At 69.6% G+C, this 14166-nt stretch overlaps 5 protein-coding genes across 5 annotated transcripts; 3 read left to right on the forward strand and 2 right to left on the reverse strand.

Annotated features, from left to right (window-relative positions):
* Positions 1 to 82: 82 nt before the first annotated feature.
* RHOBADRAFT_54868 (uncharacterized protein) lies at positions 83 to 3221 on the forward strand (the record flags this gene model as incomplete). Its single annotated transcript, XM_018417539.1, has 4 exons — positions 83 to 1227; positions 1348 to 1808; positions 1876 to 1980; positions 2094 to 3221. Exons 1-4 carry the CDS (start codon positions 105 to 107, stop codon positions 3219 to 3221), a joined length of 2817 nt encoding a protein of 938 aa, XP_018269725.1. The 5' UTR covers positions 83 to 104.
* Positions 3222 to 3629: 408 nt separating this feature from the next.
* RHOBADRAFT_54869 (uncharacterized protein) lies at positions 3630 to 4808 on the forward strand (the record flags this gene model as incomplete). Its single annotated transcript, XM_018417540.1, has 4 exons — positions 3630 to 4111; positions 4180 to 4403; positions 4470 to 4633; positions 4702 to 4808. The coding sequence occupies 4 exons, from the start codon at positions 3630 to 3632 to the stop codon at positions 4747 to 4749; spliced, it is 918 nt and encodes a 305-aa protein (XP_018269726.1). The 3' UTR covers positions 4750 to 4808.
* An 858-nt stretch (positions 4809 to 5666) lies between these two features.
* RHOBADRAFT_54870 (uncharacterized protein) lies at positions 5667 to 7871 on the reverse strand (the record flags this gene model as incomplete). Its single annotated transcript, XM_018417541.1, has 8 exons — positions 5667 to 6156; positions 6249 to 6397; positions 6473 to 6736; positions 6799 to 6936; positions 7002 to 7094; positions 7173 to 7293; positions 7370 to 7559; positions 7662 to 7871. Coding segments are annotated over 8 exons (1655 nt in total), but the record flags the coding sequence as incomplete, so codon positions are not given.
* A 287-nt stretch (positions 7872 to 8158) lies between these two features.
* RHOBADRAFT_45638 (uncharacterized protein) lies at positions 8159 to 9481 on the reverse strand (the record flags this gene model as incomplete). Its single annotated transcript, XM_018414642.1, has 1 exon — positions 8159 to 9481. One exon carries the CDS (start codon positions 9479 to 9481, stop codon positions 8159 to 8161), a length of 1323 nt encoding a protein of 440 aa, XP_018269728.1.
* A 971-nt stretch (positions 9482 to 10452) lies between these two features.
* Positions 10453 to 13592, forward strand: RHOBADRAFT_28820 (glycosyltransferase family 2 protein; the record flags this gene model as incomplete). The annotated part of the gene is made up of 5 exons (XM_018412840.1): positions 10453 to 10861; positions 10932 to 12191; positions 12299 to 12534; positions 12610 to 12755; positions 12833 to 13592. Coding segments are annotated over exons 1-5 (2574 nt in total), but the record flags the coding sequence as incomplete, so codon positions are not given.
* Positions 13593 to 14166: the final 574 nt, after the last annotated feature.

Here is a 14166-nt window from a genome sequence, read left to right on the forward strand (position 1 = left end):
GAGAAGGGCGACGGTGCGTCGGTCCCCACAAAGAAGCGCAGCTGGTTCTCATCTCTTGCCTCGTCTCTCTCGCCCGCTGTCGACCTTGGTGCACCGCTGCCACCATGAGCGACCCGCCTAACCTCCTATCCCTCCCGCCCCACCTCGTCGACCGCATCCTCCACGCCGCCATCCTCGTCGACCCCCCCACAGCCTCCCGACTCGAGCTCGTCTCAAGGGCCACCACCCGCGCAGCACGCCGCGTGTGCGCACACCACCTCCACCTCCCAGACGACGACACCCTCCTCTACGACGCCCAGGCCCTCCCCGACCAAGCACCCGCCAACTCACCACGAGGCCCCGCCGCCGTCCCTCCCCCTCCTCCCGCGTCCGTCGTCACCGCCGCTCCCGCCGTCCCGTCCCTCCTCGACAAGGTCGCCCGCTCAACCGACTGGGCCCTCGACGTCCGCCACTGCACCGTCGCTGCGCCCGCCGTCCCCGCCGACTACAGCCCGCCCGCCGACCGCGCCAACGGCGACGGCGACAGCGACGACGAGCAGCACGACCACGACGACGTGCCCGTCCCGCCCCTCGACGACACGGCCTTCTTCCTCCTCGTGTCGCGCCTGAGCAACCTCACGGCCTTCACCTGGTCGTCGTACCGCCTCCCGCCCGACGCCCTCTGCCTCGCCCTCGGCCAGGCGTGCAAGTCGCTCACCGCCTTCAAGCTCGACCTCGTCCCGTCCCCGTTCGCCGGCACCACCCTCGCCGACCACCACCACCACGGCCTCTCGGGCGCGGCACCGGGCAGCCCGCAGCAGCTCGCGGCCACGAGCCCGTCGTCGCCGCCGTCCTTCATGGCCCTCGGCCTCGGCGGCAACGGTCACGGCTACGCGCACGGCCACGCGAGCGGCGGCGGCGGCGGCGGCGCACCGCTGCGGTGGGACGCGCCGCACCTCTCGGCCCTCCCGCACACGCTCGTCCGCCTCGCCGTGTCGCACCTGTCGGCCGCCGGTGCGCGCAGCCTCGCCGCCGCCCTCCCGTCGTTCCCGGCCCTCGAGACGCTCGAGCTCGCGCGCACGCTCTTTGTCGACGACGCGCTCGTCGCCGAGGTCGGCGCCGGCGCGAGGGGCCTCAAGCGCCTCGTCGTGCGCGACATGGGCGGCACCAAGCTGAGCGAGCAAGGGCTCCAGGCCCTGTTTGATGGGTGCGAGGCGCTCGAGGTCCTCGAGCTCGACTGCGTCGAGGGTGAGCCGCAGTTTCTCCCTCTCTCGGCGGGACCGCTCGAGCCATAGCGCTCGGGCCGTCTCCTCGTGGACGTGTGACGCCGGCGTTGCCCTGACTCTTTTGTCTCTCGTGTCCTCGCAGGTCGGTTCTCGCGCACGTGCTGGCAGAAGCTCGCGCCGCTGCCGTCGTCGCTCCACACCCTGCGCCTCGTCTACTCGGAGCACCAGCCGCACAAGTCGTGGGTCGTCGACCACCTCTCGTCGCTCCCGGCCATCCTCGGCCTCGACGGTTCGTCGCTCCACACGCTCAGCGTCACGCGCAGGCCGCACCCGTGCGCGCTCGTCCCCGGGTCGCACCACCTCGCGCGGTACCCGATCGAGCCCGTCGTCGAGCCGCGCCCGCTCGGCGCAAAGGCCATCGACGCCCTTGTCGAGCGCGACGAGCTCCAGCAGCTGCAGCAGGACGGCGACAAGACGAGGGAATGGCGCGTCCTCGAGCTCGACCTGTTCAGCCTCGACTCGGACGGCCTCAAGCGCGTCCTCGACGGTGCGCCGCACCTGCAGCGCCTCCAGATCCTGTTCGACAGCCCGTTCCGCAACCTCGTGCGTCTCTACACGTCTCTCTATCCTCCAGGAGAAGCAGGCCTGACGCACCCTCTGCCGCCCGCAGCTCACGCTCGCGCCGTCCATCGCCGCCTGCGCCTCGCTGCGCCACATCCTCGTCTCGGTCCTGCCGCAGCACACGCCCGAGCTCGCGCCCCTCACGCCCGGCCGAGTACCTCGCCGCCGTCCCGCCCGCGTCGGCGCCCACTCGCACGCGCCCAACTCGCCGCCGGCCCGAGCAGCCCACCGCTGCCCTCGTCGCCGCCGCCGCGCGCGACGGCCAAGGAGCCCAAGGAGGACACGAAGCACCACCCGGTGCGCGCGCTCGACCCGTGCCTGCCGCCGACGCGTGACTGGCGCCGGTTCTGCAAGAAGGCGCACTCGGTCGAGCGCGTCCGGTCGATCGCCCGCGCCGCGCTCGGCACGTCGACGTTCAGCGCGCGCACGGCCGCCACCAGCCTGACAAGGGTCGAGTTTGAGCCGACGCCCCCGGTCCTCGCCCGCCGCGCCTCCCGCGGCGGCGCCGGCGGCACGGGCGACGCGCTCGCCGTCGACGAGCTCGGCGTCGGGCCCCAGGCGCAGCACCGCAGCCCGCAGCTCGTGCCCGCCGCCGTGCACGCCCAGCGCCGCCGCAGCTCGACCGTGTCGCTCGCCGAGACGTGCCTCTCGAGCCTGTCGCTCACCAACACGAGCACGAGCACGGCGGCGACGGGCGCGAGCGACTACTCGCTCTGGTCCGAGTCGCCGACGCACTCGTTCGCCGGCCTCGCGACGCCGCCGCTCGGTGCGGGCTGCTCGCCGCCGTTCGGCAGCTTTGCGGCCGCCGGCAGGAGCGTGTCGCCGCGCAAGGGCAGCAGCGGCGCCGAGTCGGCGCTCGGGCTCTCGCCGCCAGGGCTCGGGTACGGCTCGATCGGCGGCGGCGGCGGCGGCGCGCATCGTCGCCGCTCGTCGAGCGCAGCGGTCGGCCAGGCGCAGGCGTACCACGCGCAGCCGAGCGCCGGCCTCGGCCTCGCGCTGCACTCGACGCCGGCGTCGCAGCAGCACGGCTGGGCTACCTCGCCCTCGTCGGCGCCGGTGGCCATCCCGGGTGCGACGTCGTCGTCCAAGGCCCAGCAGCAGCAGCAGCAGCAGCAGGCGCCGACGACCAAGGGGACGAGCCCCGTCAGCCCGCGCAGCTTTGCCCAGATCGCCGCGCACCCGCACGACAAGCCGTGGACGCGCTCGGCGTCGGCTGCAGCCTCGGCGTCGACCGCATCGGCCGGCTGGGCCGAGCCACCGACGACCGGCGGCGGCGGCGGCGGCGCCGGGTCGTCGAACGCTGGCGGCGCCAAGCGCACCAAGGGCGAGGGGTCGCCGACGCAGGGGCGGCGCACGCGCGGCGGACAGGGCAGGCGCAGGGAGGCGACCCAGTGAGGGCGCGTCTCGCCTCGGCGAGAGAGGAGCGGGCGAGGGAGCGAGGTGGGAGGAGCGCGCTTGGGAGCTTCGAGGGCTGGACCGCTTGAGGACGACTGGGGGCGCTTGTACAGGTGACCGATGATACCAACTCGAGCTTTGCGTTTCTCTGTGCGCCTTTGGCGACGCGGCACACGGAGAGGCAGGAGAGCTCGCGCGAGGAAGAGGCGAGCCAAGTCGGCCGGCCTGAGCGTCGCTTTCGGGGCTCGCTCACGCGCGGCCGTCAACTCGCCTGGCTTTGCGACGGCGCACAGGCTCACGAGAGTGGTCTTAGTGAGCTGTACAGCCGCAGAACTTGTCCGAACGAGCGACGCCGCGAGCCGAGTCGCCCGTGCCAGCTCTCCTCGCTCTCTCGCTCTCTCTCCATCCATGGCGCTCTCGCCTTCAGCTCTGCACAACCCGGTCGTGCGGCTGCCGCCTGGCCCGCGCACGAGGGAGCACATCCCCGTGTCGCTCCTGCCCCTCGCGTCGAACCGCAACGCCCACATCACGCGCCTGTACAACCTCGTCGTCCACCTCGTCTCGCTCGCGCCCTCGCCCGCGACCCATACGCGCACCGTGAGGGCATGGCGCGCCCTCGCCCAGTGCCGCGAGGTCCACCTGAGCGTCCTGTGGAGCCTCGGCGCCGCCATCATCGACCGGGCGCGAGAAGGAGCAGCCGCCCGAGGCTCCCCCGGCGCCGACGGCCTCGTCGACGACGACGACGAGGCGCAGTGGAGGGCCGGGCAGCGCGCAGAGTGGCTTCGGTTCAACCAGGAGGGCGTCCTCGACCGCGTCAGCAAGTTCAACGAGTACATCCTTGCCCTCGTCGCCGCCGGTCGCGCCGAGTTTGCCCTCGACGAGCTCGAGTCGTGCGTCCACTCTCCTCTCTCTCTCTCCCTCACTCGTCGGCTCATACTCTTGCTCTACTCGACTCCAGCTACCTCGACAACCAGCCGTACCACGACTCGATCTCGCTCAACACCCTGTACGGCCTCCTCGCCCTCCTCGTCGCCCAGCCCGCCTCGCACTCGCACGCCGCACCTGCACCCTCCTCCTCGTTCGACACCTCTTCCTCGGACGACGACGGCACGTCTCGGTATCGCGGTGGTCGCGCAGCAAAGCGCGCCAGGCTCAGCAGCCACGGCGAGAACGTTCAACCTGGTCCGTGAACCTTTTCCCCTCTCGCCGCCCGCATGCACCCGGTCCTGACTTTTTCTCCATGCGCAGGTGACGAGTTCGACGAGCTGCTGCGGTCCATCGCCTCGACCTCGCCGAGCCTGTTGCACAAGGCCGAGGAGCGGCTGCGGCGGGCTGCGCTGCTCGAGGAGCAGGCCGACAGGGAGGTCGGCAGGGAGCCAGGCCCAGGCGAGGCAGCGAGGTGGCTAGCTTTGGTGCGTCCACCTTCCTCTCTCCCGTGGTGGAGCGGCGCAGCCTGACCCTCGATCCGTCGCGCTCGCAGATTCATCGACACTCGCAGAGAGGCGGTCGCGACGACTCGCCTCTTTGACGACCCGCTCTTCCGCCTTCTACTGTTCCACCACCCTGTTGTCGTCACACACCACATATCCTGCTCGCCTCCCGTCTCTCAGCTCGACTCGACCCGCCCCTCGACCTTGCCCCTCTTCCTCGCCTCGGCTCCGTCGAAGCCCTTCCCCAGGACCTCTCCACCATGGTGCGCAGCGGCGTCCGATTCGGGTGAGGGGTCAAACCGGAGCCAACACCGACCTCGGCATCGCGACTCGCTCGAGCCGGACCTCGTTCGCGCTTCGACCCTCGAGGCGGTCCCGCCGCTTGCAACACAGCGACGACGAGACCGCCACGCGAGCGTGCCACATCCTCTGTTCGTCCTTCGCTCTCTCTCTCGGTCTCGCTCCTCCCGGCGCGGCGCTCTCTCGAGAGAGCGCCGCACCCTGTTCTGCTCATGCTTCTCTCACTAGATCCGTCTCGTTAGACCTCTCGTTCTTCTCCCGACCGCCACCCATCCTTATCCCGGTACCTTCTCGTCGTCCACGCTCGTCGTGCGGCGGCGTCACACAAGGTCCCGGCATTTAGAGGAGGCGGAGAGCAGCCAGCTGAGCGTCGCTATCTCTGTCAGCCTGCGGGCGATGATCAGCGATTGATAGTAGCTCTAGCCACAGTTCTCCCTTTGCGAAACCACTTGCGCTCGCCCCACTCTTTCTGCGCTTTCTCGAGAGCACGAAAACGAGCGATCCGAGCGAGCGGTCCGAGCGAGCGGCGAGGACTGGGTCTTGCTCTCCTCGTGCTTCCTCTCGTCGCGAGAAGAGAGACCGAGAATGACGTCGAGGTAAGGCGAGTGTGAATACAGACAACGAGGGACGAGGGACACAGGGAGAGAGGGATACGAGCACAAGGGCGAGGAGGGAAAAAGGAGACCAAGGGCCGACGACGAGAGCGGCCCGACGCTCAGCCGTCAATGTCCATCGCAGCCGCCGTCGCCTCGCGCTTCTTCTGCTGGATGGTCGGCTGCGCCGGCCTGCGCGCCTGCGAAGCCGGCTTCTTCTCCTCGTCCTCGGCGGCACCTGCGCCCGCTCCTCCTCCCTCGGCGCCGTCCTCCGTCTTGACCTTGTCCTTGGCCTCGCGGATCGCCTTGCGCGACGCGTCAAAGTACCGGTTCGGGTGGTCGACCGAGTCGCCGCCGCCGAGCCCTTCGCCCTTGGGCACGCTCGCGCCGCCGGGCAGCTTGGCGTGCTGCAGCTCGAACACGCGCGTGCACGCGACGTGGTAGTGGCCCGACTGGGTCGCGGCGAGGATCTCCTTGAGGTCGGCGTTGGCGAGCGTGCCGCCGAGGGTCGAGTGGAGGAGCGACGTGAGGGCTTGCTCCGAGTGGTGGCGGAACGGGCAGCCGTGAGCTTGACCGGGTCCAGGTGTCGGGCCCGTGATGATGGCCGTGCAGCTGCACGCGAGGGAGAGAGAGGTCAGGATGGCCTCGAGCGTTCCCCGAAAAGGAGGGCGGGACGAGGAAGAGGTGCGAGCGTTCGGACGCACGATTTGGGCGTGTAGTTCTTGCGCGAGCCCTCAAGGCCATAGTTGTGGCGGATGTTGTAGCGGTACTCCTTGTTGAACTTGTCGTCGGTGATGGACGAGAACGACTTGCGCCAGAACGCGATCGACTCCTCGACCGAGAGACCGATTCCCTGCGAGGACGACGACGACGGCGTCGTCAGGGTCGCGCTCTTGACGAGAGAGGGAAAGAGAACGAGGGGGCGCACTTTGAGGAAGAGGCTGTACTGCTGCCGGCCCTCGTGCTTGAGGTGCTTGCTGCCCTTGAGCGTGTCCTGCATGTTGCGCATGCACAGCGGGAAGCTCTGGTTGGCGAGCTCGGGCACCATCTCGGCCGTGATGGCCTCGCCGTCGGCCGTCGAGATGAACGAGTAGTCGGACGTGATGCCCGCCATGAAGCCCATCGACAGGTGCGACAGGATCGGGACGAGGCGAGTGTCCTCGTCAAGTCGAGGGAGCGCCTTGGCCGTGAGCTGCGAGCGAGCATCGTCAGGACGCGGTACAGCGTCGAGGAGAGGACGAGAGAGGGACGCACCTCGAGCCCTCGTGCTAGTCGAGACGCAAACTCGGCGGCGACGAGCGAGTACTCCTGCGACGACGGGACGTACGCCTTGCCGCCTCGCAACAACACCTTGCGTTGCGCGACGAGGTCCGTCACCTTGGTCCACTCGACCTGTGTGCGCGAGCGTCAGGACGGCTCAGGCAGTGCGCTCGACGACGAGGAAAAGGAGGGCGCACCTTGAAGAACGACTCGGCGATCATGGCGTCCGACTTGAGGCCCGACGCCGCCATCAACTCGCCGTACAGCTCCTGCTTCTCTGCCGCCGTCACCTGTTGCGTGGGGGAGGAAGAGTTGGCTCGGGACGGGGCGAGGGCGGCGCGACGACAGGGAAAGGAAGAGGGACGCACCACCTCCCACCCAAAGTTGAGGCTGTCGACGAACCTCCTTCGCTCGGCGGGATCGTCCGTGTCCCACCGAATGTGGAACAGCTCCTTCTCCGCCTTGAGGAACCGTTGCCGCAGCTCTTCTCTGTACGCGCGCGCTCGTGGCAGGTCAGTGAACGGCGGGCGGCAGGGCGACGAGGAGGGAGCGAGAGGAGACGCACGACCTGCAGAACGCGAGGCGGAGGATAAAGTGCGAGTACTGGTCCTTCTTGCGCTCGGCGTCGAGGTTGATCGTGCGCGCGCTCGTCTCGGCGTGGAGCGGGAGGTGCTCGGCGGCGCGCTTCTCGACCAGCTCGCGCACGTCCTTGAACGGGCGGTTGCGCGCTTGAGCCGACTCGATGTCGGCGAGGACTGTGGGCGAGTGTAGGGTCAGCGGGGCGTGGGAGGTGGGAGGCGAGACGGCTCATCTCGAGACGAGGAGAGAGGAGGGGACAGGGAGAGCTTGGGACGCACGCCTGAGCCGGTCGATGGCCCACACCTCGAACTGCTCGAGCGTGAGCTCGTCAAGCGGCGGCCGCTCGTACAGGTTGAGCCGGTTCGGGTACTTGGTCGAGCGCGACGAGGAGAGGTGGACCTCGGACGACGGGCCGGCGAGCGAGGACGCGCCGAGCGTGTTGACCGGGCGCGAGGTGAGCGCACCGCCGTTCGAGCCGCGCTGCATCGTGCGCTACAGGTGTGCTCGCGGCGTAGGTGAGGAGCGAGGCGAGGACGGAGCTGGTGGACGCGACGCGACCTGCGCGTCTCAGCAATTCTCGCGGCCACACAGCGCTCAAGTCGGCTCGCACTGCGCCTGGCGACTCTCGATTGTCCTTTCGATACTCGCTGCGACGGGCCGAGGCTCAAGGGGACAAAGGAAAGCGGCTGTTTCGGCGAGTCGGTCCGTGCGACTCAACTCTCCCTCCTCGACGCCGTGCGCCCGCGCCCGGGTCGACCTCGCCCGCCCGTCCACCTCACCCGACAAAGTCGAGCAGGTCCTCGCGGTCCCGCCTCAGGCTCCGGCTCGCGTCCGTCCACGCGCCAAGCACGCCGTCGAGGCTCCCTCCCGCCGCCTCGCTCTCGATGTTCTGCCCGAACGCGTCCGAGTTGTTGTGCACGACGAGTGTCGCGCCGTCGCACTCGGGCGGGAAGGCGAGCGTGCCGCCGCGCTCGGCGGGGAACAGGTTGTCGCGCGAGAGGACGACGACGTGCGGCGGGAGGACGGCGCGCGCGAGGGGGAGGAGCGCAGCGAGCGCGGCGAGGTGCGTCCCGAGGGCGAACAGGCGCATCGCGGGGAGTGCGGCGCGAGGTCCGGGAGCGTGCGCGGCGAGGACGATCTCGCGCAGGGCGCACAGGACCAGGAGCGTGCTCAGGTCGGCGGGCAGGCGGCGCGCAAAGATGGCCGGCGGCGAGAACGTGTAGGCGTAGCCACCCTCGTCGACCACGCACAGGGCCTCGAGCGCCGAGAGCTCGTTCGAGAGGGAAGCGATGTAGGCGGCGACGAGCATGTCGAGCGAGAGGACCGTGCCCGACTCGAGGACGAGGCAGCGGTCCCGCACGGCCGCAGACGGCGGGACCGACGGCGAGCTCGACAGGTGCCGCTTGAGCAGCGTCGTCGCCTGCGCGCTCGACCACGGCGGGTGCGACAGCGAGCCGAGCGACGGGAGCGCGCCCGACGAGACGAGGTGGCGGACGGCGTGGCGCTTGAGCCGGAAGTCGTACGCGGCGCGCTGCAGGTCGTCGGCTTTTTGCGCGACGGTCGGGATCGAAAAGCTGCCGTCGACGTACAGGTCCTGGCCCGAGATGGGCGCGCGCGCGACGGCAAAGAACGTCTCGGCGACCTGGCCGTCCTCAAAGTCCTGGTGGAGCGCGGTCGACAGGACGATGCGGCGAGCGCGCTTGCGGCGACCGTCGCGCGTCGCGCCGAGCTCGACGGCCGAGTGGCCGCCGTGCCAGGCATAGTCGGCGCACGCGGCGGCGGGGACGAGGGCCGTGACGAACGAGTGGAGGGCGGCCTCGCCGTTGGTGATGGCGGTGCCGGCGAGGTACTTGGTCGTGATGGCCGAGTCGCGCTTGTTGCGCATGAGGTGCTCGACGAGGTTGTCGGGGATGAAGGGCGAGCAGGCGATGACGGGAGGAGGCGAGGTCGAGGTGGACGCCCACGAGAGCCAGTGGGCGCGGGGCTCGGGGCAGGTGACAGGGACGTCGGTGTCGACGAGGGTCGCCGAGTCGCACGCGAGCGAGGGGAACGAGGGTGGGAAGGGGCGCAGGTGGGCGAGAGCGTGGACGCTCATCATCTCGGCGGGCGGGCGGACTGCTGGTGCGAGAGGGTCAGTACGGGGCTGCACCGTCAAAGGCGAGAGTGAGCGCACTAGGGATGGATCTGGACCTGATGGTTGGCCTGTCGACGAGGGCTCGGACAGGGTGGGAGGGGAGCGACGAGCTGGGGGCACCTCGGGCGGGGCTGTCGAGGCGGGTAGGGTGCGGCAGGACGAGCTGGATGGTGCTGGAGGGGCCCTCGTAGCGCCTGGCGGCAGTACAAGGGAGGCAAGGACGCGTTGTGGACGCGCTCACTTCCGATCACCTTGGTTCTCCCTCGACCCGCTCCCTCCCTGCCTGGCTGCAGGGCCTGTCTCGTTAGAGTGCCCTCGTTGGACCGTACCGTCTCCACCCAGGTGCGCCCCGACTCGCTCCCACCCTCCCTCGCCCATTTCCCGCCGCCCTGGACCCCTCTCGCCTGTCTCGCCCTTCGCGCCTTCGTCCTCGTCGCCCCTCGCTCACACCTCCTCGAGCCTGCACTGCAGCCACCTACTGCGACCCGGCACACCCTACGACACGCCCTCGCACCCTCGCACCATCCCCTCGCGACCCGCCTCGCGCGCTCGAGGCTCCTCCACCCCCTCCTCCTTTCTTCCTCCGCCGATCAACCCCTGCCGTTCGACCACCGCCTCGCCCTAGCGCACTCGACTCGCCGTCCGCCATGGCCTACCCGTCGCGCAACCCCCACGCGCCCCACTACTCGCGCCAGCAGACGTTCGAGTCGGACCCAGGCGCGTTCCACTCGACCTCGTACCCGGCCCAGCCCGCCCACTCGGCCTACACGGTCGACCCGACCGCCCGCTACGGCGTCCCAGGCCAGCAGGGCACCGCGACCTCGTCGGGCGTCGGCGCCGGGCCCTCAGGCGTCAACCGCCGGCACACGGTCCGCGGCGCAGAGCGCGGCACCGTGCGCGATGCGTCGGCCAACCCGCGCCACTCGGTCGCGCCCGCTCGTGCGCTCACGAGGGGCAAGACGCTCACCCGCCCCGACCGCTTTGTCGCGCCGGCGCCCCTCATCGCGCCCGCCGGCCTCGGCAAGCAGGGCAAGCAGGGCGGCAACGTCCAGACGACCCTCGTCGACGGCGTCCCGACCCTCGTCACCAAGGAGCCGTGGTACAGCCCGTGGAGCCTGTTCGTCGAGGTGTCGACTTTTTGGGCGCCGAGGGCCCTCCTGCGCAACTTTGGCATGACCGACCCGACCAAGCAGCGCGCGTGGAAGGAAAAGGTCGCCCTGTGCCAGATCTGCGCCTTCCTCATGGGCGTCATCGGCTTCATCACGATGGGCCTGCAGCGCACCCTGTGCCCGCAGACCGGCCACAACTCGGTCGGCCACTTCCAGCGCCTCGGCACGACGCCCGGTGCGTCCCCCCCCTCTCTCTCTCTCATGTTGCCGACGGACGCCGACTGACACCTCGCCTCTCGCGACAGGCTACATCGGCATCGACGGCTGGAACATGCAGGTCGGCGCCTCGACGCCGCCGAGCCTGTCGGGCCCGGCCAACTCGTTCGGCGGGACCGACGAGACGGGCCTGTTCGACCGGAGCGACGACAAGTTCCCGACGTGCGACGGCCTCAAGCAGCCGTTCGCGACCGTCAACCTGTGCATCTCGGACTCGGTCGGCAACGCGACGTCGTGCGCGCTCAAGGCGCCGACCGACAAGTACCTGTCGTCGCTCGGCCTCACCAACACGACCAAGCAGGTCGGGTACGACTGGGCCCAGCTGTCGAACCTCACCAACTACGTCGTCATCGACGGCAACGTCCTCAACCTCACGCCCTACATGAACGCGCACCCGACGCCGCTCGTCAACGACTCGGTCGACGCCCTGTTGCGCACGGTCCTCGCCGACGGCTCGGGCAGCAGCCGCGACGCGACCCGGGCCTTCTACAACACGGACGAGTTCAAGCAGGCGGCAAAGTGCCTCGAGCAGCGGTACTACGCCGGCCACATCGACAAGGTCACGCCGGGCTGCTTCATCGCCAACCTGTTCCTCTACGTGTCGCTCATCCTCATCATGGGCATCATCCTCGCGCGCTTCTTCATGGCGCTCGTCTTCTCGTGGTACCTCGCCGACCGCATGGTCCAGAAGCCCCGCAACCTCAAGCGCGCCGTCGTGTCGCCCGCCGTCCTGCCCGAGGGCGCCAACATCGACGTCGCCAACTCGACCGGCGCCGCCCCGTGGACCGAGGCGCACGTCAAGCGCCAGCAGACGCAGCGCCTGCGCAAGGGCCCCAAGCGCGGCGCCGCCTCGTCGTCCGAGAAGACGCTCGGGCCCGCCGCCGCCGCCGCCGCCCCGAGGCCGACCCGCAAGCTGAGCGAGAAGGGCGGCGCCGCAGGAGGCGACCTCGGCGCACCGCTCGGGCCCGACGGCATGATCAGCCTGGCGTCGATCGGCGCCGAGCTGTTCGCCGTGTGCCTCGTCACGTGCTACTCGGAGGGCCACGACGGCATCAAGACGACGCTCGACTCGATCGCGGGCACCAACTACTCGGACGCGCGCAAGCTACTGTTTGTCGTGTGCGACGGCATGATCACGGGCTCGGGCGAGAAGCTCAGCACGCCCGACATCGTCGTGAGCCTCATCGAGCGCGACCCGCGGTTCGGCGACCCGGTCCCGATGAGCTATGTCGCCGTCGCCGACGGCGCCAAGGCGCACAACCAAGCCATGGTCTACGCCGGCCACTACAGTGCGTCCCTGCTTCTCTCTCCCTCTCTTGTCGGTCGTCGAGGAGGAGAAAGACTGACTCGCCGCCCGAACCCTCCCTTCTCCTCCCTCTCGCCCTCGCCCACGCAGCTCAAGTCGCCGGCCACCGCACGCCCATCATCGTCGTCGTCAAGTGCGGCACGTCGGCCGAGGCGACCGAGGCCAAGCCGGGCAACCGCGGCAAGCGCGACTCGCAGATGATCCTCATGAACTTCTTCGGCCGCGTGACGTACAACGACCGCATGTGCCCGCTCGACTTTGACCTGTTCCGCAAGACTCAGAGCCTCATGGGCGTCACGCCCGACTTTTTCGAGGTCTGCCTCATGGTGCGCTCGAGCCTCTCTTCCCGCCCTCGCCCCTCCCTCGAGTCGAAACTCACCGAGGAATTTCGCTCCCCGCAGGTCGACGCCGACACGATGTGCTACCCCGAGTCGCTCGGGTACCTCGTGCGCACGATGCAGAACGACAACATGATCATGGGCGTGTGCGGCGAGACGAGGATCGCCAACAAGCGCCAGAGCTGGGTCACCATGATCCAGGTCTTCGAGTGCGTCCCCTCGCTCCTCTCTCTCTCTCTGGTCGTGCCCCCCTCGCGCCAGTCACTGACTCGGCGTGCGCGTGCAGGTACTTCATCTCGCACCACCAGGCCAAGGCGTTCGAGTCGGTCTTTGGCGGCGTCACGTGCCTGCCCGGGTGCTTCTCGATGTACCGCATCAAGGCGCGCAAGCAGGACGACGGCGACTGGTTCCCGGTCCTCGTATCGCCGACCATCACGTCCGAGTACTCGCAGAGCGTCGTCACGACCCTCCACCAGAAGAACCTCCTCCTCCTCGGCGAGGACCGGTTCCTGTCGACGATCCTCCTGCGGTCGTTCCCGAACCGCAAGATGATGTTCTGCCCCAAGGCCCGGTGCCGCACCGTCGTTCCCGACACGTTCGCCATCCTCCTGTCGCAGCGCCGGCGGTGGATCAACTCGACCATCCACAACCTCATGGAGCTCGTCCTCGTGCGCAACCTGTGCGGCACGTTCTGCTTCTCGATGCAGTTCGTCACCTTTATCGACCTCATCGGCACCGTCGTCCTCCCGATCGCCATCTGCCTCACGTACGCCCTCATCATCAACACGATCATCAACCCGCCGAGCTCGTTCGGCGACGCGATCCCGCTCATCCTCCTCGTCGGCGTCCTCGGCCTGCCCGCCGTCCTCGTCATCCTGTCGACCCTCAAGTTCGTCTACGTCGGGTGGATGCTCATCTACCTCGTCGCCCTCCCCGTGTGGAACATGGTCCTCCCGCTGTACGCCTTCAGCCGGTTCGACGACTTTAGCTGGGGCGAGACGCGCAAGGTCGCCGGCGAGGTCAAGGGCGGCGACGACCACGGTGCCGGCGCCGGCCTCTCGGCGGCGTCGGCCGTCCCGCTGCGGCGGTGGGAGGACTGGGAAAAGTCGCGCCTGCGCAAGATCCGCCGCGACGAGCGGCGCCGGCGCGATTTTGAGCGCCAGTTCGGCTCGCGTGCCGTCCACTCGCAGCAGAGCGTGCGCGACGGCGCGAGCACGTACGCCGAGAGCGAGACGGCGTCGAGCTTCGGCGGGCCGGACGAGGACCGGTGGGGTGGCCAGATCGGCGCGTACAACGAGGACGCGACGACCAACGTGCCGCCGCCGGTCGGCCTGTACTCGGTCGACGAGCTCGACGACGACGAGGAGGAGACGCTCAACGAGCACGACCTCGTCAACGTCCTCGACGGCGGGTGGGACGACGCGTCGCCGCTCGGTTCGCCCGCGCCTTCAGTCGGCACGCCGTTCGGCCGCTCGACCGGCTCGGGCTACTCGACGCCGTCCGAGCAGCCGTACTCGCCGCCGCAGCCGCAGCACCCGGCGTACGGCCACGCCGTCCCGGCGTACGGCCACGCCGTGCCGGCGCCGCAGCGCGGCTGGACCTTGAGCGACTCGCCCGCGC

Source organism: Rhodotorula graminis (genome assembly GCF_001329695.1).
Source record: "Rhodotorula graminis WP1 unplaced genomic scaffold RHOBAscaffold_10, whole genome shotgun sequence".
Classification (NCBI taxonomy): domain Eukaryota; kingdom Fungi; phylum Basidiomycota; class Microbotryomycetes; order Sporidiobolales; family Sporidiobolaceae; genus Rhodotorula; species Rhodotorula graminis.